Genomic DNA, 16,282 nt, shown 5'->3' on the forward strand with positions numbered 1-16,282 from the left:
CGTGAGAGAAAAACAAAACAAATTCGTAATTAAACAGACAGGGCAACTGCTATTGTCATCGTAAAGTTGTTTCCGTCGGTCAACTGAAAGGAAGGGCTGAGAAACAGTGCACACTGAGTACCCTTTCTTCCGCAATTAAATTAAAGTAATCGCACATTAAACATACGTAGGAAGCACGCTTTTATAGAAACGACGGAAAGAAAAGCGGACGACATTTTCATAATAAGGAGCGTCTTCTCTTGCCGATATGACTCGCCGACTCGCACAGTGCAATCGCTGTTCGTGCTTTCCTTCTTTATATATATATATATATATATATATATATATATATATATATATATATATATATATATATATATATATATATATATATATATATATGTGTGTGTGTGTGTGTGTGTTCCGGCATTGAAAGTACCATGTGACGTGTAGTACTCGAATAATATTCTGATCCCGTGTGTACGTGGCTGACGGTGACCGCCTGTTGGTCTCTGGCGCTGCTGCAGGCGTGCCTCGCTCATGTCTCCGCGGCAGATCTTCCAGCAGTCCAACATGACCCAGAAGTGGCAGAGGCGGGAGATTAGCAACTTCGAATACCTCATGTTCCTCAACACCATCGCCGGTACGTGGACCTTTCTGTCTTAACCTTGGTGCTCGAGGGAAATGTGTGCTGCATTCGAACGCGCTTGCGAGAGCACTCAAAGAGCGTGTGCAGTTATACTATATAGCTTTTTTTTTTTTTTGACGAATACCGGGCACCTTTTGTCGTTTTTGTCAGTCTATATAGACCAACTACTTTAGTCTATCGTGAACCTATTTCGCTTATTTGAAGAATCCGCTCGAGCTTTCGCGAGAATGCAGAAATAGGCTATGTATTTACGTTCTCTTATCCTTTTCTCCATTTTTCAGTTACACGAGTTAAGCAAAGGGTAGCAAAACATTTAAGCGTCGAGTATTCTAAGCGTCGGCCCCATGTCTGGCACAAATGTCTTGGCAAGCGGCTTCTGTTGGTTTCATCAATAACTTGCAGTGGACAAATGCGGCTTGCTTAAGTGAAACTTGGCCCACCAGTCCCCTCGGACCGTCAGAATTCGAGCACTCTTTCTCTTTTGAACAGGCGTATTTTCGGATTCCTTGACGCGCTTTCGCCGAAAAGGAACAGCCCACTTTTCAAGCACACAAAGTTGGCTAGATCGATGCCGTAACTAAAGCGCTGTCTATTGCGACGAGATTTCGCGAACTGCTGTCCGCGTGCATCCGCCGTCTGCAGGGCGCACCTACAACGACCTGAACCAGTATCCCGTGTTTCCGTGGGTGCTCACCAACTACGAGTCTCCAGAACTAGACCTCAGCCTCCCCAGCAACTACAGGGATCTGTCCAAGGTGAGTACATGTTTGTACCCTCGAGCACTGCCATGAACTCTTATATAGCATGCTATACAGTCGGCCACGGCGCTATATCGATGAACGCATGCTAACGAGGTGCGTTCCAGCTTAGAGAATACTACGCCTCGTTAGCATGCAGTAATAAAGTAGAACAATTACATGACGTCGTGCGATAAAGTGGCTAATGACTCCTCATGCACATTTGTGTCGAAGAAATTCACCGGCAGCTTTTAATTTCGGATTTAAAGGGACTGACGGACTGGCCAGAATGTGATGTGAGACGTTGATGGAAATGAAATTAGCATACTTTATAGTGATAAGAATCCGGCTCGCTGTTCGCGATTTAAGTAAGAATTCTAATCTTAATTTGGGAAAGAAAGTCTCAAAAACCAGTAAGCGGCGAGGCCTGCTGGTGAAATCTTCGTATTTCGGATGTGTACTATGAGATTACTGCACGTAAGGCAACTGTTATTAAGTAGAGCATAATTATTGCTTAAAATTGTAGTTGTATATTATTAGGCAACCGCGCTTTATTCCATGCTTCGGAAATCAAAAGCGCCTTGACTGATTTCCAGGCGCGTTGCTGCGTGCACACGGAGTATTCCCTCTATCCCACTTTCCTCTTTCTGTTCCCCCTTTCCCTTCGCCAGTGTAGGGTAGCAAACCGGACGCTCGTCTGGTTGACCTCCCTGCCTTTCCTCTCTTTGCTATATCTCTATATCTCTCTTATGTAATGTTACCTGGTATGTTGCGCGATTCTTCTATAGTTTCGCACTACGTACGCGCAATGTCTTGATATCGATCGGCTTCCACTGCGCGAGCTCTGCCGAAGCTCTGTCGAGCGCAGAGTGGCTCTCTCGGGTCCGATGCGCGGGACCGGACTGACGACGTCTGCGCGAAATGCGCAGCCCATCGGCGCGCTGAACCCGAGCCGGCGGGCGTTCTTCGAGGAGCGCTACGAGACGTGGGAACACGAGGTGATCCCGCCCTTCCACTACGGCACCCACTACTCCACGGCCGCGTTCACGCTCAACTGGCTGGTGCGCGTCGAGCCCTTCACCACGCTCTTCCTGGCGCTCCAAGGGGGAAAGTTCGACCACGCGAACCGCATGTTCGCTTCCATCGCCCAGTCATGGAAGAACTGCCAGCGCGACACCTCCGATGTCAAGGTGCGTTGCTTGGGTCTTGCTGGTTGTTCTCGGTCCGAGTGTCTGTGCGACAGAATTGACGGCTCTTTGCCTTCGAACGCGTGCAGGAGCTGATCCCGGAGTTCTTCTACCTGCCCGAGATGCTGGTGAACAAGAACGGCTACCAGCTGGGCCGCCAGGAGGACGGCACGCCCGTCGGCGACGTCATTCTGCCCCCGTGGGCCGCCTCGCCCGAGGAGTTCGTGCGCATCAACCGCATGGCGAGTAGCTGCGCCTCTGTCTCACTGTTCGCATTAAATTTAAACGTGAATCGTTTGTGCTCGTAAAAGAATAAGTTGCGTTGTCTGCGTAGACAAACAGCGGACTTAGAAAGATCCTGACTTGTTCCGCGAGGGATCACCACCGCGACTGTATCGCGAAATGCAGCTACCGCGTGTGTGCCCTTTTATCTATGGTACCTTCCAGGGCTGCCGAATATCGTGATCAATCGTATGGTTCACCAAAAATCAGTCTCACGAGGCGGTGACGCGCACTCGATCCCGTGTTTTAATTCGCCTATGCGGTCATTTTCATGCTCCGCAGGCCCTGGAATCCGAGTTCGTCTCCTGCCAGTTGCACCAGTGGATCGACCTCATCTTCGGTTACAAGCAGCGGGGTGAGTCGTCTATCTCAACATAAGCAAATGTAGTGAGAATGAATCGTCGAATTTTCAACACACGTCATCTGAGACGTTTTCCAATCCGTCTTCTCTTGCCTCCTACGAGAAGCCGATTGATTTTTCATATCCGCTATTGCCCCCAGCCCCCTTACCCCACCCTTAGGGTTCCCAGACAACGTATCGGTGCGACGAGTTGAATTTATGGTACAATTGTTACTCGGTGAGTATCCTTTGCGGGCGTAGGAACGATGGATGCTTGGGGAATGCGCGCGCCATCTCTCGTCCGCAGACCGCACCGAGCCGGGCACTGGCATCGCAGCAGTCGGGCGAGCAGCAGCGCGCCTGCCCTCTCCTACTACGCGGTCGTCCGAGGTGGCGGCTAATTAAAATCGTGATCGCGGGGCGTGGCTCTGTTTGCGTTGCGGCCTCAGCGTCGTCGACGGCGTCTCGGCGGAGGAGACGGGCGGTGGGGAGGCGCCCACGGCGGCCCGCGCGTAACTCGACCTGCGTGCGTGCGTGCGTGCTCGCGGCGTTTCGCGATGAACGCCGGCCGGCTCCCTGCTCGAGTTTCGATTAGGCGCTCGGCCCATGAGGCCTCGCTTAATGGGCCCGGGATACGTATCCCGCCCCGTCCCCGCGCTCACCGTGCGTCGCTTGTTAATGACCTTATTCGTCTTGGGCGCTGCTCATCTTACCCCTGTGCCACCCGGCTAGCTCGTAGTCCGCTGTCGAGCACTCGCGACCGGCGAGGGCTTATAGCATCATCAGCGCGCCGCTGCGTGGCCCCGTGCTCTCTCTCTCTCTCTCTCTCCGTTAATTTTTGCTTCTTCTTCTTCAACATAGGCAAACGCGAGAACAAAGGGCAGAATACAGAGCGAGGATGCCAACTCTTTCCGTCATGGAGGCTCGGCTGGCTTCCTCCGCACTCCGTCTCGCTGATTGTACCGCGCCAACATTCGCCTGTATACGCGCAGGTATACGTGTACGTGCGGAGTGCATGTCGTGGGAAAGATGGAAAACAGCGCGCGTTTTGTGCGCAGAGGCGCGCGCAGTGCGGCCCCGCCTTTAGGCGGAGTACGCAAACGATTCCTTTTAGTGAGGTGCCTCGTGGTGCAAGCGCCTACACGGGCAGAGTTGAAAGATTTGGAAGCGTGTGCGAAACGTTGCGAAAGGAAAGAGAGTCGGGAAAGAAAGCAGAGATGAGCCACGGCGCTGCGTGGTGCTCCCTTTATTTTGACGACGTTTCTCCGTTCTGATTTGTTTCGTCGTGCCTCCTTTACCCCGTGCGGATATAGCTTCAACGAGAGTTCTGCAACGAAAGCCTATAGAAATGCTTGCGAATAGTAACTTTTAAAACCGGGTCGAATGCTAATCGAGTAATTCTCGAACGATAAGACAACTTCTTTCATTACGGTTGCTCGAGTTCCGTGTAGAGTACCGCCGTGAGCCTGGATAAACGAAAAGTCTCCCCGATAGAAGAATGTGATAGGTAAACCAAGCCCCTGTAACTATATGATTATAATAATAGAGAGTTTTAGATTAGATGACGCAAGCGGCTTGCGTATGCAAACCGCCTGCGTCCGATAGCTTAAAGCTCTCCAATAACATAGGAATGGTGGCACGTGAGCATCGGTGTCGCACGAGTATGAGCCACAACATCGCCCCGAGATCAACACTCTGCAGTGTATAACCTTCAGCTATGCGTTAGTTATTCTGTTCCGAGAACGGAAACGAGAAAAATGAACCGCTCGCCGTTGTAATTGTCCTTTTTTTTTCTCTCTCTCTCTCTTTTCCGGGTGTTGCTTGTCGGTGCTGATTATTGTAAAACTATTCCACAAATGCTCGGTGTTTCAAATATCGGTGATTCGGTCCGAGCTTTGAATGGAATAGCGATATATTCGATTCGTTCTTCGAATATTCGCGCAGGCCTAAAAGGAAGCTCTGCCTAACGCCCAGTCGCCGAACGCGAGGGGGGGGGGGGGGGAGGTATAATTTTCTTCTAGTTCCGGCGACAGGACCGATGTCTGGGTTCGTGACTTATACATACTGCATGATGTCGAATTGTAAAAACGCCGATGACACGTACGCTGAGGACACGTACGCTGGGAGAAAGACGGGGTCCAGTGCTCTCTGTCCTGGTCTTTGTGTTTTCATCGTTACTTTTTTTTTTTTTTGCGTTGCAGCTTACAGTGGTTATCGCGGTGAGTGAGTGTGTGCGAATGAGCTTAAAAGGGAGGATGCAAGCCTGTCAGCGTTTCAGACCGTCTGTTCCTCCTGATGCTCGAGGCTAGTCGAAACGTGCGGGCACGTCTTTGACCAAGCAGACGAGTGCCCCTGACCGCCTAGCTTTCATGCATGCGAACTATTATGAATAGTTAGGCTACACTATATTGCGAGAACACTATCGTTAACCGTATTTTGTGTCCTTATGTCTTAAGAGGCCGATTATTTCTCTCTATATATCCAACCACTTCATATCGTGCCAGTTGTCCGCACGTTGTCCGTATATGCATAAAATACAAGTGGTTACTGTATCAATTTAATTTAGAAGCGTTATACCAGAGAGCAGAAGGAATCGATCGTCAGCTGAGATATCGGCCCGAAATTCGGGTTATCTCGATTACCATGCAAACTTGTCGCGTGATGATTCTCGTTTTTGATCTGTTTTCGGTTGCCGCAAGCGCTTGTTGCTCTTTGTCTTGCGTTTTACATTTGTTTGTGTTGCCTTGTGTAACCCTTGTTTGCTTTGTGTGCTTCTGTTTTATTCCCTTGTGATGTCTTTAGGTCCCGGCAGGAGAGCGAGTAAGTTTACGCTTGCACGCGGCTTGGCATTTGGGAATGAAATTTTGTGGTGGTGGGGGTGAACCTATATATGGAATATGCCCTTGTGACACTTTGTAATGCGCGCATCGCGCGACATCTCCGCGAGTCTGAGTACTGTGGATGAACGCTGACGTTCGCGGTGTTACAGTTCGTATCGTTGTCGCAAAATATGGGCAGCTGTGACATAAGGCCTCACGGCAATGCAAATGGCCGAAAGAATTTTGAGAAGATGCATTGCTTGACGAAAAGAGTTCGGATTAATCTTTAAAATAAACAGTGCACACGAGTAGTACATGTTATCGCACGGACGAATTATTGTGATGTTACGGCGATGAAAAGCGACGCCGCTATCTCAATTGCTAAACAACTTGATTCTCCCGAGGTGGTAAATTTCACGAATGGTTCAAAAATTACAGGAAAAAAAAAGTGAATTCGTCATTTCACACCCGGGATGGCGGGGTCATCATTAGCGCATCGGATCCTTGCATCTAGCGAAATTTAATACCGGTAAATTATTAAGGCGAAAGTATTAAGTGGGTCGTTGCGCGATGGCCTTGAAAGAAACGCAGCGTCTATCGAGCGGTACAAAAAGGAAAAAATAAAACACAAAAAGTGTCACCTTCTCCGAGCGAGCGGCGGGGTGGAGAGGGTAACGAGAGGCGCGCACACACTCCTAAAAAATTTAACACCCTTTTGGAGCGTATCTTGTCCCGCAACAATAATCGCCGTCTGTCTTGCCTGCATTTCCTTCACTGTAAAAAAGTTTACACTCTTTGGGGTGTATATTTGCCACACAACGATAATCGTTATCTGTCTCGCCCGCATTTGCTTTCTTGAAAACGCTGCGCTCGTTACTTTCCTGTCGAGAATGCTCTGTCATGCTGATAACGCGCATGCCGTTCGTGACTTGGAAATTTGGCCTCGCAGCGTTAAAAAAAGGAAATGCGGGCAAGACACATGACGATTATCGTTATGTGGCAAATATACACCCCAGAGGGTGCAACTGTTTTTAGAATGTTTCTTTGACGCTGCGAGCCCGGTACTTCCCAGTCATGAACGGCACGCGCGTCATCAGCGTGACGTAGCATTCTCGACGGGTAAGTGGCGAGCGCAGCATTTTCAAGAATGGGAGCGCAAGCAGGGCAGATGGCGATTGTTGTTGTGGGACAAATGTACGCCCCAAAGGGTACTACTGTTTTTCTGTCTGCAGACAGAAAAACAGGTGTTGCGTCGCTGACTTCACGCGGCGGCGGCAGTTGACTGCAAAGCGAGAGAAACGGCGATGGAGGGCGCTTGCCCGGGACCTAGCGGATTGCGCGGTAGACCTCAGAAGTATACACTACAGCCGAGGACGTTCGCCAAGCGCGAAACGAGGTGCGACGTGCGAAGCGGTGGGAGCAAGGCGTTCGACCGCGAGCGTTGCTGTGCAGCGTAATTGTGTTTGGCGTGTGTTACGCATTTGTAGCACTTACTGGCGACAAGCTCGCTGCACGATTAGGTAGTGCATTAAGTGCTCGCATGTGTCGTTGAGGAGGTCGGCCTAAAGCGCCACACGTATCGTGTGACTTGATGCATTACCAAGTGTGAAGCAGGCTTTCGCATTCACGTGTTACAGCAGTGTAACACGCTGCCGAACTTTTCCTAAACTCAAAATACTCGGTAAAGTCGTTTACACCCGAGGGTGTAGCATCGAATCGCCGACCGTCGCGGCCGCATTTCAATGGGAGTGAACTGTAAAAGCGTCCGTGTACTGTGCAATGGGAGCACGTTAAGGAATCCCAGGTGGTCAAAATTAATCCGGAGTTCCTCGCTATGGCGTGGCTCATAATCAAATGGTGGTTTCGGCACATAAAACCTGTGAATTTAAATTTTGACGCCGTTTACAGTATCTACAGTTGTCCCGAGGAAGTTGTAGCGATTCGCTGACGTCGTCACAGCTGTCATGTTCTATGATTACGGTATTGCCTCATCGAAAACTGCGCCTTTACTAAGCCGCTCGCGTTCAGCAGGGCAGTGAGCGCTGTGAATCACATGCGTTCCAGTGTGGCGTTCGTGACGGCATGTGCAGTGTACTTGAGTATAGTGTGTTCGAACGAACCTTAACTGCTCTTCACTTTCTTTGTACCTTGGACAAGTTAGTTAGTTAGTTAGTTAGTTAGTTAGTTAGTTAGTTAGTTAGTTAGTTAGTTAGTTAGTTAGTTAGTTAGTTAGTTAGTTAGTTAGTTAGTTAGTTAGTTAGTTAGTTTTTTTATGACATAGGATCAACTCGAGTAGCATCGGGCCCATTGGTTATTTACTGCATACTGGGAAAATCCGGTCCCGACTCGGCGCCCGGACTACTTTAGCATGCCTATTGTTCTTGACCAGACGTTCATTTTCATTCTCGCCTCTACTGTACGAAACTGTTGGTGCGTGACGCCTGTCTGCGGGTGCCCGAAGCAATTTGTCGACGCTGTTGAGGCCCCGTGCGAGCCTCGGCGAAAGAGTGGCGCCGCGCGTCCGGTTCGTCTCCTCCGCTGCACGCTCGCCCTCCGTGCTCGCGCAGCGGGGTGTCGTGGGGAGGAAACGCGTTTAGGGGGCAGAAATCCCCGTCGGGGCCAAAGTATTCCGCGCGGCCATCCGTCTTGGTGGTTTTCGGGTGGCATCTCGCGACCACTGCAGTTCCGACTCTAAAGAGGCTTTTGCGGTGGGCGCGGTCACATCTCCTTGCTGCGCATGCGCAGTCGTCCGGCCCTCGGGTCACTGCTCTCCCTAGTCGACTCGGAGCAACGTTGCCAGAAGTCGCACCAATCGCCCGTGGCAGTGCATCCTTTCGATCGTGCATACAACGAAACATCGGGTCAAGTGTAACATCCGGAAAGTATTTTTGTTTGGCAGGGCCGTTCGGATAGGTTATAAATGGATAGAGGGCATTCCGATTTTGGATAAACTTTCTTTTTAAGTGTCAGCATTGCAACGGTTGGTTGCTGGGAGGACATTGGTATAACTTGTTTATACAGTCCACGTATAGCACCAGGTTCAAAGTGCATGTTCCACATTGAACTACACCTTTGTCACGCTCATCGATCAGCGCGAGCGCTTGGTGGCGCTAATCATCAAGTGGGGCTAAAATGCCCTGTTGACGTACTTGAGGAGGCTTTATATATGATTACATCTTCTTGTGACCTCCTTGAGTAACGTGGGCATTTATGGCCTATTGGTAGGGATTCATTATAACTTAAGGATAGCGCAACAAACCAGGACATTGGAAGACGGAAGAAGGCGCTTACGGCTTCTTTTTTTTTTTTTTTCTCCTATTTTATCTGAGCTTGTCGTGCTTCCGTTAAATATGAACCTCCTTGAGTTCCACCTGGCTTCCGCATTTCCTCTCTTCACTTTGTCGTTGTTTCGTCGCACTTACGTGTTCAAAATTGTATACTTTCAGGTTAAGAGAGAGGTGCGCGTGACGCTGTAGTCAAAACGGATATATTTTGCCCAGCCTTATTCACACGGTCCTCTGTCTCCCTTTTGTTTCTGTTGCGCATACGTCCGCATGTTTCGTTCACCCTTTGCGCTCTTGAGAGGCTGCTTTTCAGTCTGTCTTGGGCGGACCACTCCTGGGCCCGTCTCTCTCTCTCTCTCTCTCACTCTCTCTCTCTCTCTCCGTGTACGTGGAGAACCAGCGTTCCCGCGTGTCACACAGTTTTAAGCAGGGTCCATTAGGAATCAACCTGCGGGTCCCCGCTTCTCGGGCGGTGATCGATTAAGCGCGCTGCCGAAGCCAGGAAGAGGCCAGCCGTGGCGGCGCCGCCGTTCGCCGAGGGAGCGGCGTACGTGTGGCACGGCAACATCACTAGTTCCGTGCAGTGCGTGGCATTCAGAGCAGCGCGGTTTGTATACAGTCACGCCCCGGTGGTCGCGCAACGAGCTGCACCTTCTCGTGGCCTGCGCGTTCGAAAGGATTTCACGGAGCTCTCTTTGGTGACGCGAATTTATCGAAGTACGTAAGTGGTAAAGATAACAAATAACGCGATCGTCTTGCTCGCACCGTTGTTTTCTTTGTGCTGTATAGTTTTGCGCCAGTTTGCGCATTTTAGTGTGGCTCATTGTGTAAAATTCCTTGTGTCGGGGCTTGCTTGGTTCATGCGAAAAAAAGAAAAGATACGAAAAAGCGATGTTTCCCGCGCGCACCGTCGTAGGTTCACCGTCGGAAAAACACGGCGAGAACTCCCGCCGACAAACAGCCGAAAAAGAGGTGGGTGTCGCCCTCTGCCGCTTGGTAAATAAAACAAGCAGAGTGCACAGCAGGATTGCGTGGCCAAGTTGTCTCGGAAGAGCTCGCTTCTTTTTGATGGCCCAGTGCGCATTTGGCGTTTTCTTTCTATCCTATTTTCTATACGTACTAGGGCAGGCAGTGGCTTAGCTAGATCGTGTGGCACCCGGGGCCCATAGGTCTTCTGTCACCCCCCCCCCCCCCTGGTATAGTCGAGGAAGTCGAGGATATCAACAATTTCCGGGTGTCTTCAGACGTATATGACAACCCCCCCCCCCCCCCCACTGGCCCCTTGCACCCGGGGCCCACGCTCGCCCCCCCCCCTCCCCCGGTTGCTACGCCACTGAGGGCAGGCATGCCGATAACGTGTTTTACTTTACAATGCAGGCCCTCTAGGTGCAAAATTTGAAGATTAGCAAATCGGCTGTAAGCATCTTTCTTTTTAATGAACAATATAACTGCTTGTTTGAATTGCAATGAATCGTGCGTTAAATTGCCATCGCGAGACCATTATGAGATCAGGACAGTGATTTTCTTCATTTTTGCGTAAACAATGAGACATAGTCGATAAAAGGCTCATCAAAAGCGGTGTACCTGCGTTAAAACTTTCCTCAACACTCTTTGTAGATTGTAAGAAACGCTAATAAACTTGCGCAATCGCTAGGCAGTGTTGTCATGAACCATCTAAGCCAAATGATTCCTTGCACGTGCAGCTGTAAGTCCAGAATTTCGCTCGAAAGGCTGCCTGACCTTTCCTTCAACTTTTCGAAACCCTGCCACATTTTCTTTTACGCGTAGGCGAGAATAAACATGGTGACTATTGGGCGAATTTCTCAATACTCTTCCGACAGAAGTAAAATCGGATAAATCTCATGATGATGAGTGATAGTTAATGGCGTCCCCGTTGAAGCAGGCGGCCGGGCACCAAATAATTGCCTATGCCGTGTGAGACACATACGTCTAGCATTCTACACACGCACATATATTATTCAGAATGCACACGTTCTAGCATTCTCACACATAGCACATATATCTACACATCTCTGCTCTATCTCGTAAAATTACCTATGTTGAACTTTGAACTTTATGACATAGCTTTACATGATGCGGGAGAGCCAACAGAAAAAGCGTGTCATAGATGACAGCTTGACGGAGCCTCGGGCCACCCTTTACTGTCAGAGGCAGCGCAGAAAAAGCGACAAGATATGTAACGCACATAATACACAATAAATACATACATGAATATAGTACATTATAAACAAGAAGCCGTGGAACTTGCGTGCATGCTAAAGGCAGATAACATAACATAAGATGTAGCTAATTTGGATCAATACAAGCTACATAGAGCATGTAAATGTAGTATATGAATGCAGTGTAGGAAACGAAACAAAGATCCAACTAATATAAACCAATATTACACAGAAAGCAACATAAACACCAAGAAAAATAAGAAAAATTAGTGTAACATCATAATAAAAGGAGGGGGTTCCAATATTTATCGACGTTATATATACATATGGTATTTTAGTAAATATTACATATTTCTCGGAAAGAGAGGGTTTCAATGTTTGTTACTCTACTGTGTAATGTGTTTTAATAGTTGAGGAAGTATGGGGGGGGGGGGTATGTAATGTTTGAATGCCATATGTAGTTCTGAATGTTGCAACCATTCACTGATCAACGTTGTGTGTGTGATACACTGTAACATTTTCATGTAGATTAGCGATTAGTCTAGAAAATATGTTTATCTTTTATTACTTGTTTGAAAACACTGCAAAGGCGATAGCCATGCATTTTGGAAACAGGCATTACAATGTATTTAATTAATAAATTCTGAGTATGGAATCTTGATGGCATGCCATTTTCCATAGCACGTAAAACCTCTTCCTGAATTTTAGATATTTTGTCTAAATTCTATTTAGTCGTTTAGCCCCCTACCAGGTGACTGTAGCTAAACATATAAAGTTAAACGATGTGTTGTATACTATCATCATAACACTGCACGGTAGTATTTGACGATTCCAGTATACCAATCCGAGGATTTGTGACAGAAGAATTATATGCTCATCCCAAAACACGTTTCCCTGAACAACTACACCTAATCATTTAGTATTGCGCACACTTTCAATAGAGCTAGACTGTAAACAACAACAAAAAAAAGATTTTCTTTGTAGTAGCATCTTTGTTTTTAGCATGCAATATGATCGCTTTCGTCTTGGTAATGTTTATGCTTTGGCCATTCGGATAGTTTAATCAGTGACATGTTATGACGGTATATATAAGCTCGTCTGCAGTTGTTCCTGTTAAAAATAAGCCAGTGTCGTCCGCATAGGTTATGCATTTAGCGGTAGGAGCGGTTGAAACGGTCCCGTCCCCACCATTCCGACGCTTATCTCTACCTCTGAGCAGTTGTCGCTTCCATTAGATATAAACCCCAATGCTTTTGCAAGGCAGTCATTTTCCTGCTGTTCTAGAATATCTGCGCATTCCATCGTAATCTGCAGAGTCGTGTACGTACTTTTTTCTGCAGCATACTCGTGTTACCGCGTTCAGAAAATTTGGTTCTATATGTATCTGCCTTCAGACAAACAGCTTGAGTCTCCAAAAAGCAAGACGCTATCCTCTGTGTTATTGTCTAAAATTTATTTTTATTGCCGCCCTTGTAAACTCCATGCTCTTCTGTTTGTTTGTTTTGTAATGGGTGCACTGAACAGTTCCGAGGCTAACGTCTCTTCGTAACCGAGGAGGTAGGTGACGCAGAGCAGGAACAGCTGGTTGCCCGAGCGGCTCACACTCGTGCCAAGCACTGGCGATCCGGCTGGCCCACTTGTTGCACAGCAGGCATGGAAGAGACGATCTGGCTGGCCTTGTTCTTGTGCTCTTCTTCTTCATTACAATTACCTCCGGTGCAAAAGCGGAGCCATCCTGGCGATTTACGAAGTGGAGACGAGCGGGTCATAGAATTGTTTCAGGCGGCGCACGTGAACAACATCCCGTCCACGGCGGCGCTTGTCGGGTATCGATGTAAGCGGCTCGATGACATAGTTGACCGGAGAGGTGCGTTCGACGATGCGGTATGGTCCATCATACTGCGAGAGAAGTTTTGTCGAAAGTCCAGGCGTGGTAGAAGGCACGGCCAACAAGACAAGGGTGCCGGGAGCGAAGTTCGGATTCGTAGCGTCGCCATCACGATTGGCTTTTTGTCGTTGTTGGTCAGCAGAGGTGAACTTTTGGGCTAATCGACGGCATTCGTCGGCGTATCGGGCGACGGCTGAAACGGGAGTACATTCTGACGCGTCTGGTGTATAAGGCAAAACCGTATCGATGGTATGGGAAGGATCGCGACCGTAGAGAAGAAAGTATGGAGAAAATCCTGTGGTACTTTGTGTAGCCGTATTGTATGCGTACGTGACAAATGGGAGGATGATGTCCCAGTTTGTATGCTCCGATGAAACGTACATGGCGAGCATATCACCAAGGGTGCGATTGAAACGCTCTGTAAGCCCATTAGTTGGAGGATGGTACGCCGTGGTGGTCCGGTGAACTATGCGGCATCGAGCAAGCAGAGCTTCAACAACCTGCGACAGAAACACCACAGCCTCTATCACTCAGCAGCTCCAGAGGTGGGCCATGACGAAGAATGAAACGATGGAGCCGAAAGGATGCAACGTCACTGGCGGTCGCTGCAGGTAGAGCAGCGGTTTCGGCATAGCGTGTAAGGTGATTAACTGCGACAATAATCCATCGTTTTCCAGCGGGTGTTAGTGGTAGCGGCCCGTACAGGTCAATTCCCACACGGTCGAAGGCACGAGCAGGGCACGGAAGCGGCTGTAATAAACCGTGGGCCGGATGAGGCGGAGATTTGCGGCGTTGGCATTGCGGGCACGAGCGGACAAACTTTTGGACAAAAGTAAACATTCCTCGCCAGTAGTAACGTTGCCGCAGGCGCTCATACGTCTTCAAAACGCCTGCGTGTGCACCTTGTGGGTCAGTATGGAAAGACGCGCACATGTCGGAACCCAAAGTCCTAGGGATAACCAGGAGCCACTTGCGACCATCGGGCAGGTAGTTGCGTCGATACAAGAGGTTATCCCGGACAGCAAAATGGACAGCCTGGCGACGCAGGGAGCGGGAGATGGGAGATGCAGGCGAGCCAGAAAGGAGATCCAAAAGAGAGGCCACCCAAGGATCCTTGCGCTGTTCTGATGCGAAGGTGTCGATGTCGACCGAGGATACCGCCTTAATGGTGGAGAGGGAGGCCGTGTCGGCTGGCAGCGGAGAGCGGGACAGAGCGTCAGCGTCAGTGTGCTTGCGACCTGAGCGGTATATGACGTGTATGTCGTATTCTTGAATGCGTAGAGCCCAGCGGGCAAGGCGTCCAGACGAGTATTTTAAAGAGGATAACCAACAAAGGGCGTGATGGTCAGTAATCACTGCCGTATAAATAGGGGCGAAACTTCCCGAGTGCCCAAACGATGGCCAGGCATTCCTTTTCTGTGACGCTGTAATTGCGTTCCGCTTTGGTCAGCGCACGACTGGCATAAGCAACGACGTACTCGAAGTAGCCAGACTTGCGCTGCGCAAGGACAGCGCCAAGGCCAATACCACTGGCATCAGTATGCACTTCAGTTGGGGCGGTGGGGTCGTAGTGTCGCAGTATAGGCGGAGACGTCAGGAGACGGCGTAAGGTCACGAGCGCGGTGTCGCATGCAGGAGACCAGGAGGATAGGTCGTTGGCGCCACTTAAGAGTTGTGTCAGAGGTGATATTATCGAAGCAAAATTGCGAACAAAGCGTCTGAAGTAAGAACAGAGGCCGATGAAGGCGCGGAGTTCTTTGAGTGTCTCAGGTTTCGGAAATTCTGCCACGGCGCGAAGTTTTGATGGGTCGGGGCAAATGCCGTCTTGTGATACGACGTGACCTAGAATCATGAGCTTGCGCGCGGCGAACTGGCACTTTTTCAGGTTCAGTTGCAAGCCTGCGTTGGTCAAGGACGTCAACACTTGCCTAAGGCGAAGAAGATGCGTGATGAAATCAGGGGCGAACACAACGATGTCGTCGAGATAGCGCAAACACGTGCTCCATTTTAGGCCGCGCAAGATATTGTCCATCATTCGTTCAAAGGTAGCAGGCGCATTGCATAGGCGAAATGGCATCACATTAAATTCGTATAAATCATCTGGCGTAATGAATGCAGTTTTAGGGCGATCAACTGCTCACATCGGGACCTGCCAGTAGCCCGAGCGTAAATCCAACGAAGAGAAGAATTTAGCGCCTTGCAAGCTGTCCAGAGCGTCGTCAATGCGCGGTAAAGGGTAGACGTCTTTGCGCGTTATCTTATTAAGACGGCGATAATCGACGCACAACCGAATGGAACCATCTCTCTTTGTGACGAGAACCACCGGTGATGCCCACGGGCTATGGAAGGTCGAATGACGCCGCGCTGAAGCATGTCGTCCACGTGCTCACTGATCACCTGACGCTCCTTGGCGGATACGCGGTACGGGCGCTGCCGCAATGGCGCGTTGGAGCCAGTGTTGATGTGGTGGCTGACGGTTGACGAGCGACCCAGAGTAGGCTGAGCGACATCAAAAGAAGAGCGGAACTGGGCAAGCAGGTGAAGAAACTGGGAGTGCTGCTCGGAAGTAAGGTCATCGGCAATGAAAGGTGTGAATAAGTCAGGTGATGGCGGAGCAGAAGTGGAAAGTGCACAGAAGTCAGTGAGCTCTGCATACGAAGCATCCGGCACGTCGGTTATAAACATGTCATCAAGAGGCTGAACATGGCAAACTGCTTCGCCGCGAAGAAACCATCATGGCTGTAGGAAGCGGATTACAGACAACGATGGCGCTGAAATCGGCTGAAATGTCAAGCGCGGCGAAAGGGAGAGGAACGTCTTTGCGGGTCATGAAGAGTTCCGAAGGAGTGAAGAGGACAGCTCCTTCAGAGACAGCGCCGCAGAAGACGGGAACAACGGCAGACGAGTACGGCGGTATGGCGATGTCTTCTCGAAGAG

At 49.5% G+C, this 16,282-nt stretch overlaps 1 protein-coding gene across 4 annotated transcripts in view; it reads left to right on the top strand.

The window, feature by feature from the left end:
• Positions 1-16,282, top strand: part of rg (A kinase anchor protein rugose) — a 336,839-nt gene that overhangs the window by 296,811 nt on the left and 23,746 nt on the right. For 3 of the 4 annotated variants that reach the window (XM_075689210.1, XM_075689212.1, XM_075689213.1), the window contains exons 40-45: positions 507-622; positions 1,271-1,383; positions 2,295-2,555; positions 2,642-2,794; positions 3,117-3,189; positions 5,977-5,994. In XM_075689210.1, the coding sequence (XP_075545325.1) occupies positions 507-622; positions 1,271-1,383; positions 2,295-2,555; positions 2,642-2,794; positions 3,117-3,189; positions 5,977-5,994 (734 nt within the window). The remainder of the gene's footprint in view (positions 1-506; positions 623-1,270; positions 1,384-2,294; positions 2,556-2,641; positions 2,795-3,116; positions 3,190-5,976; positions 5,995-16,282) is intronic. The other variant, XM_075689211.1, reaches the window with a different exon arrangement.

The sequence above is a fragment of the Dermacentor variabilis genome, chromosome 4 (assembly GCF_050947875.1).
Source record: "Dermacentor variabilis isolate Ectoservices chromosome 4, ASM5094787v1, whole genome shotgun sequence".
Lineage (NCBI taxonomy): Eukaryota > Metazoa > Arthropoda > Arachnida > Ixodida > Ixodidae > Dermacentor > Dermacentor variabilis.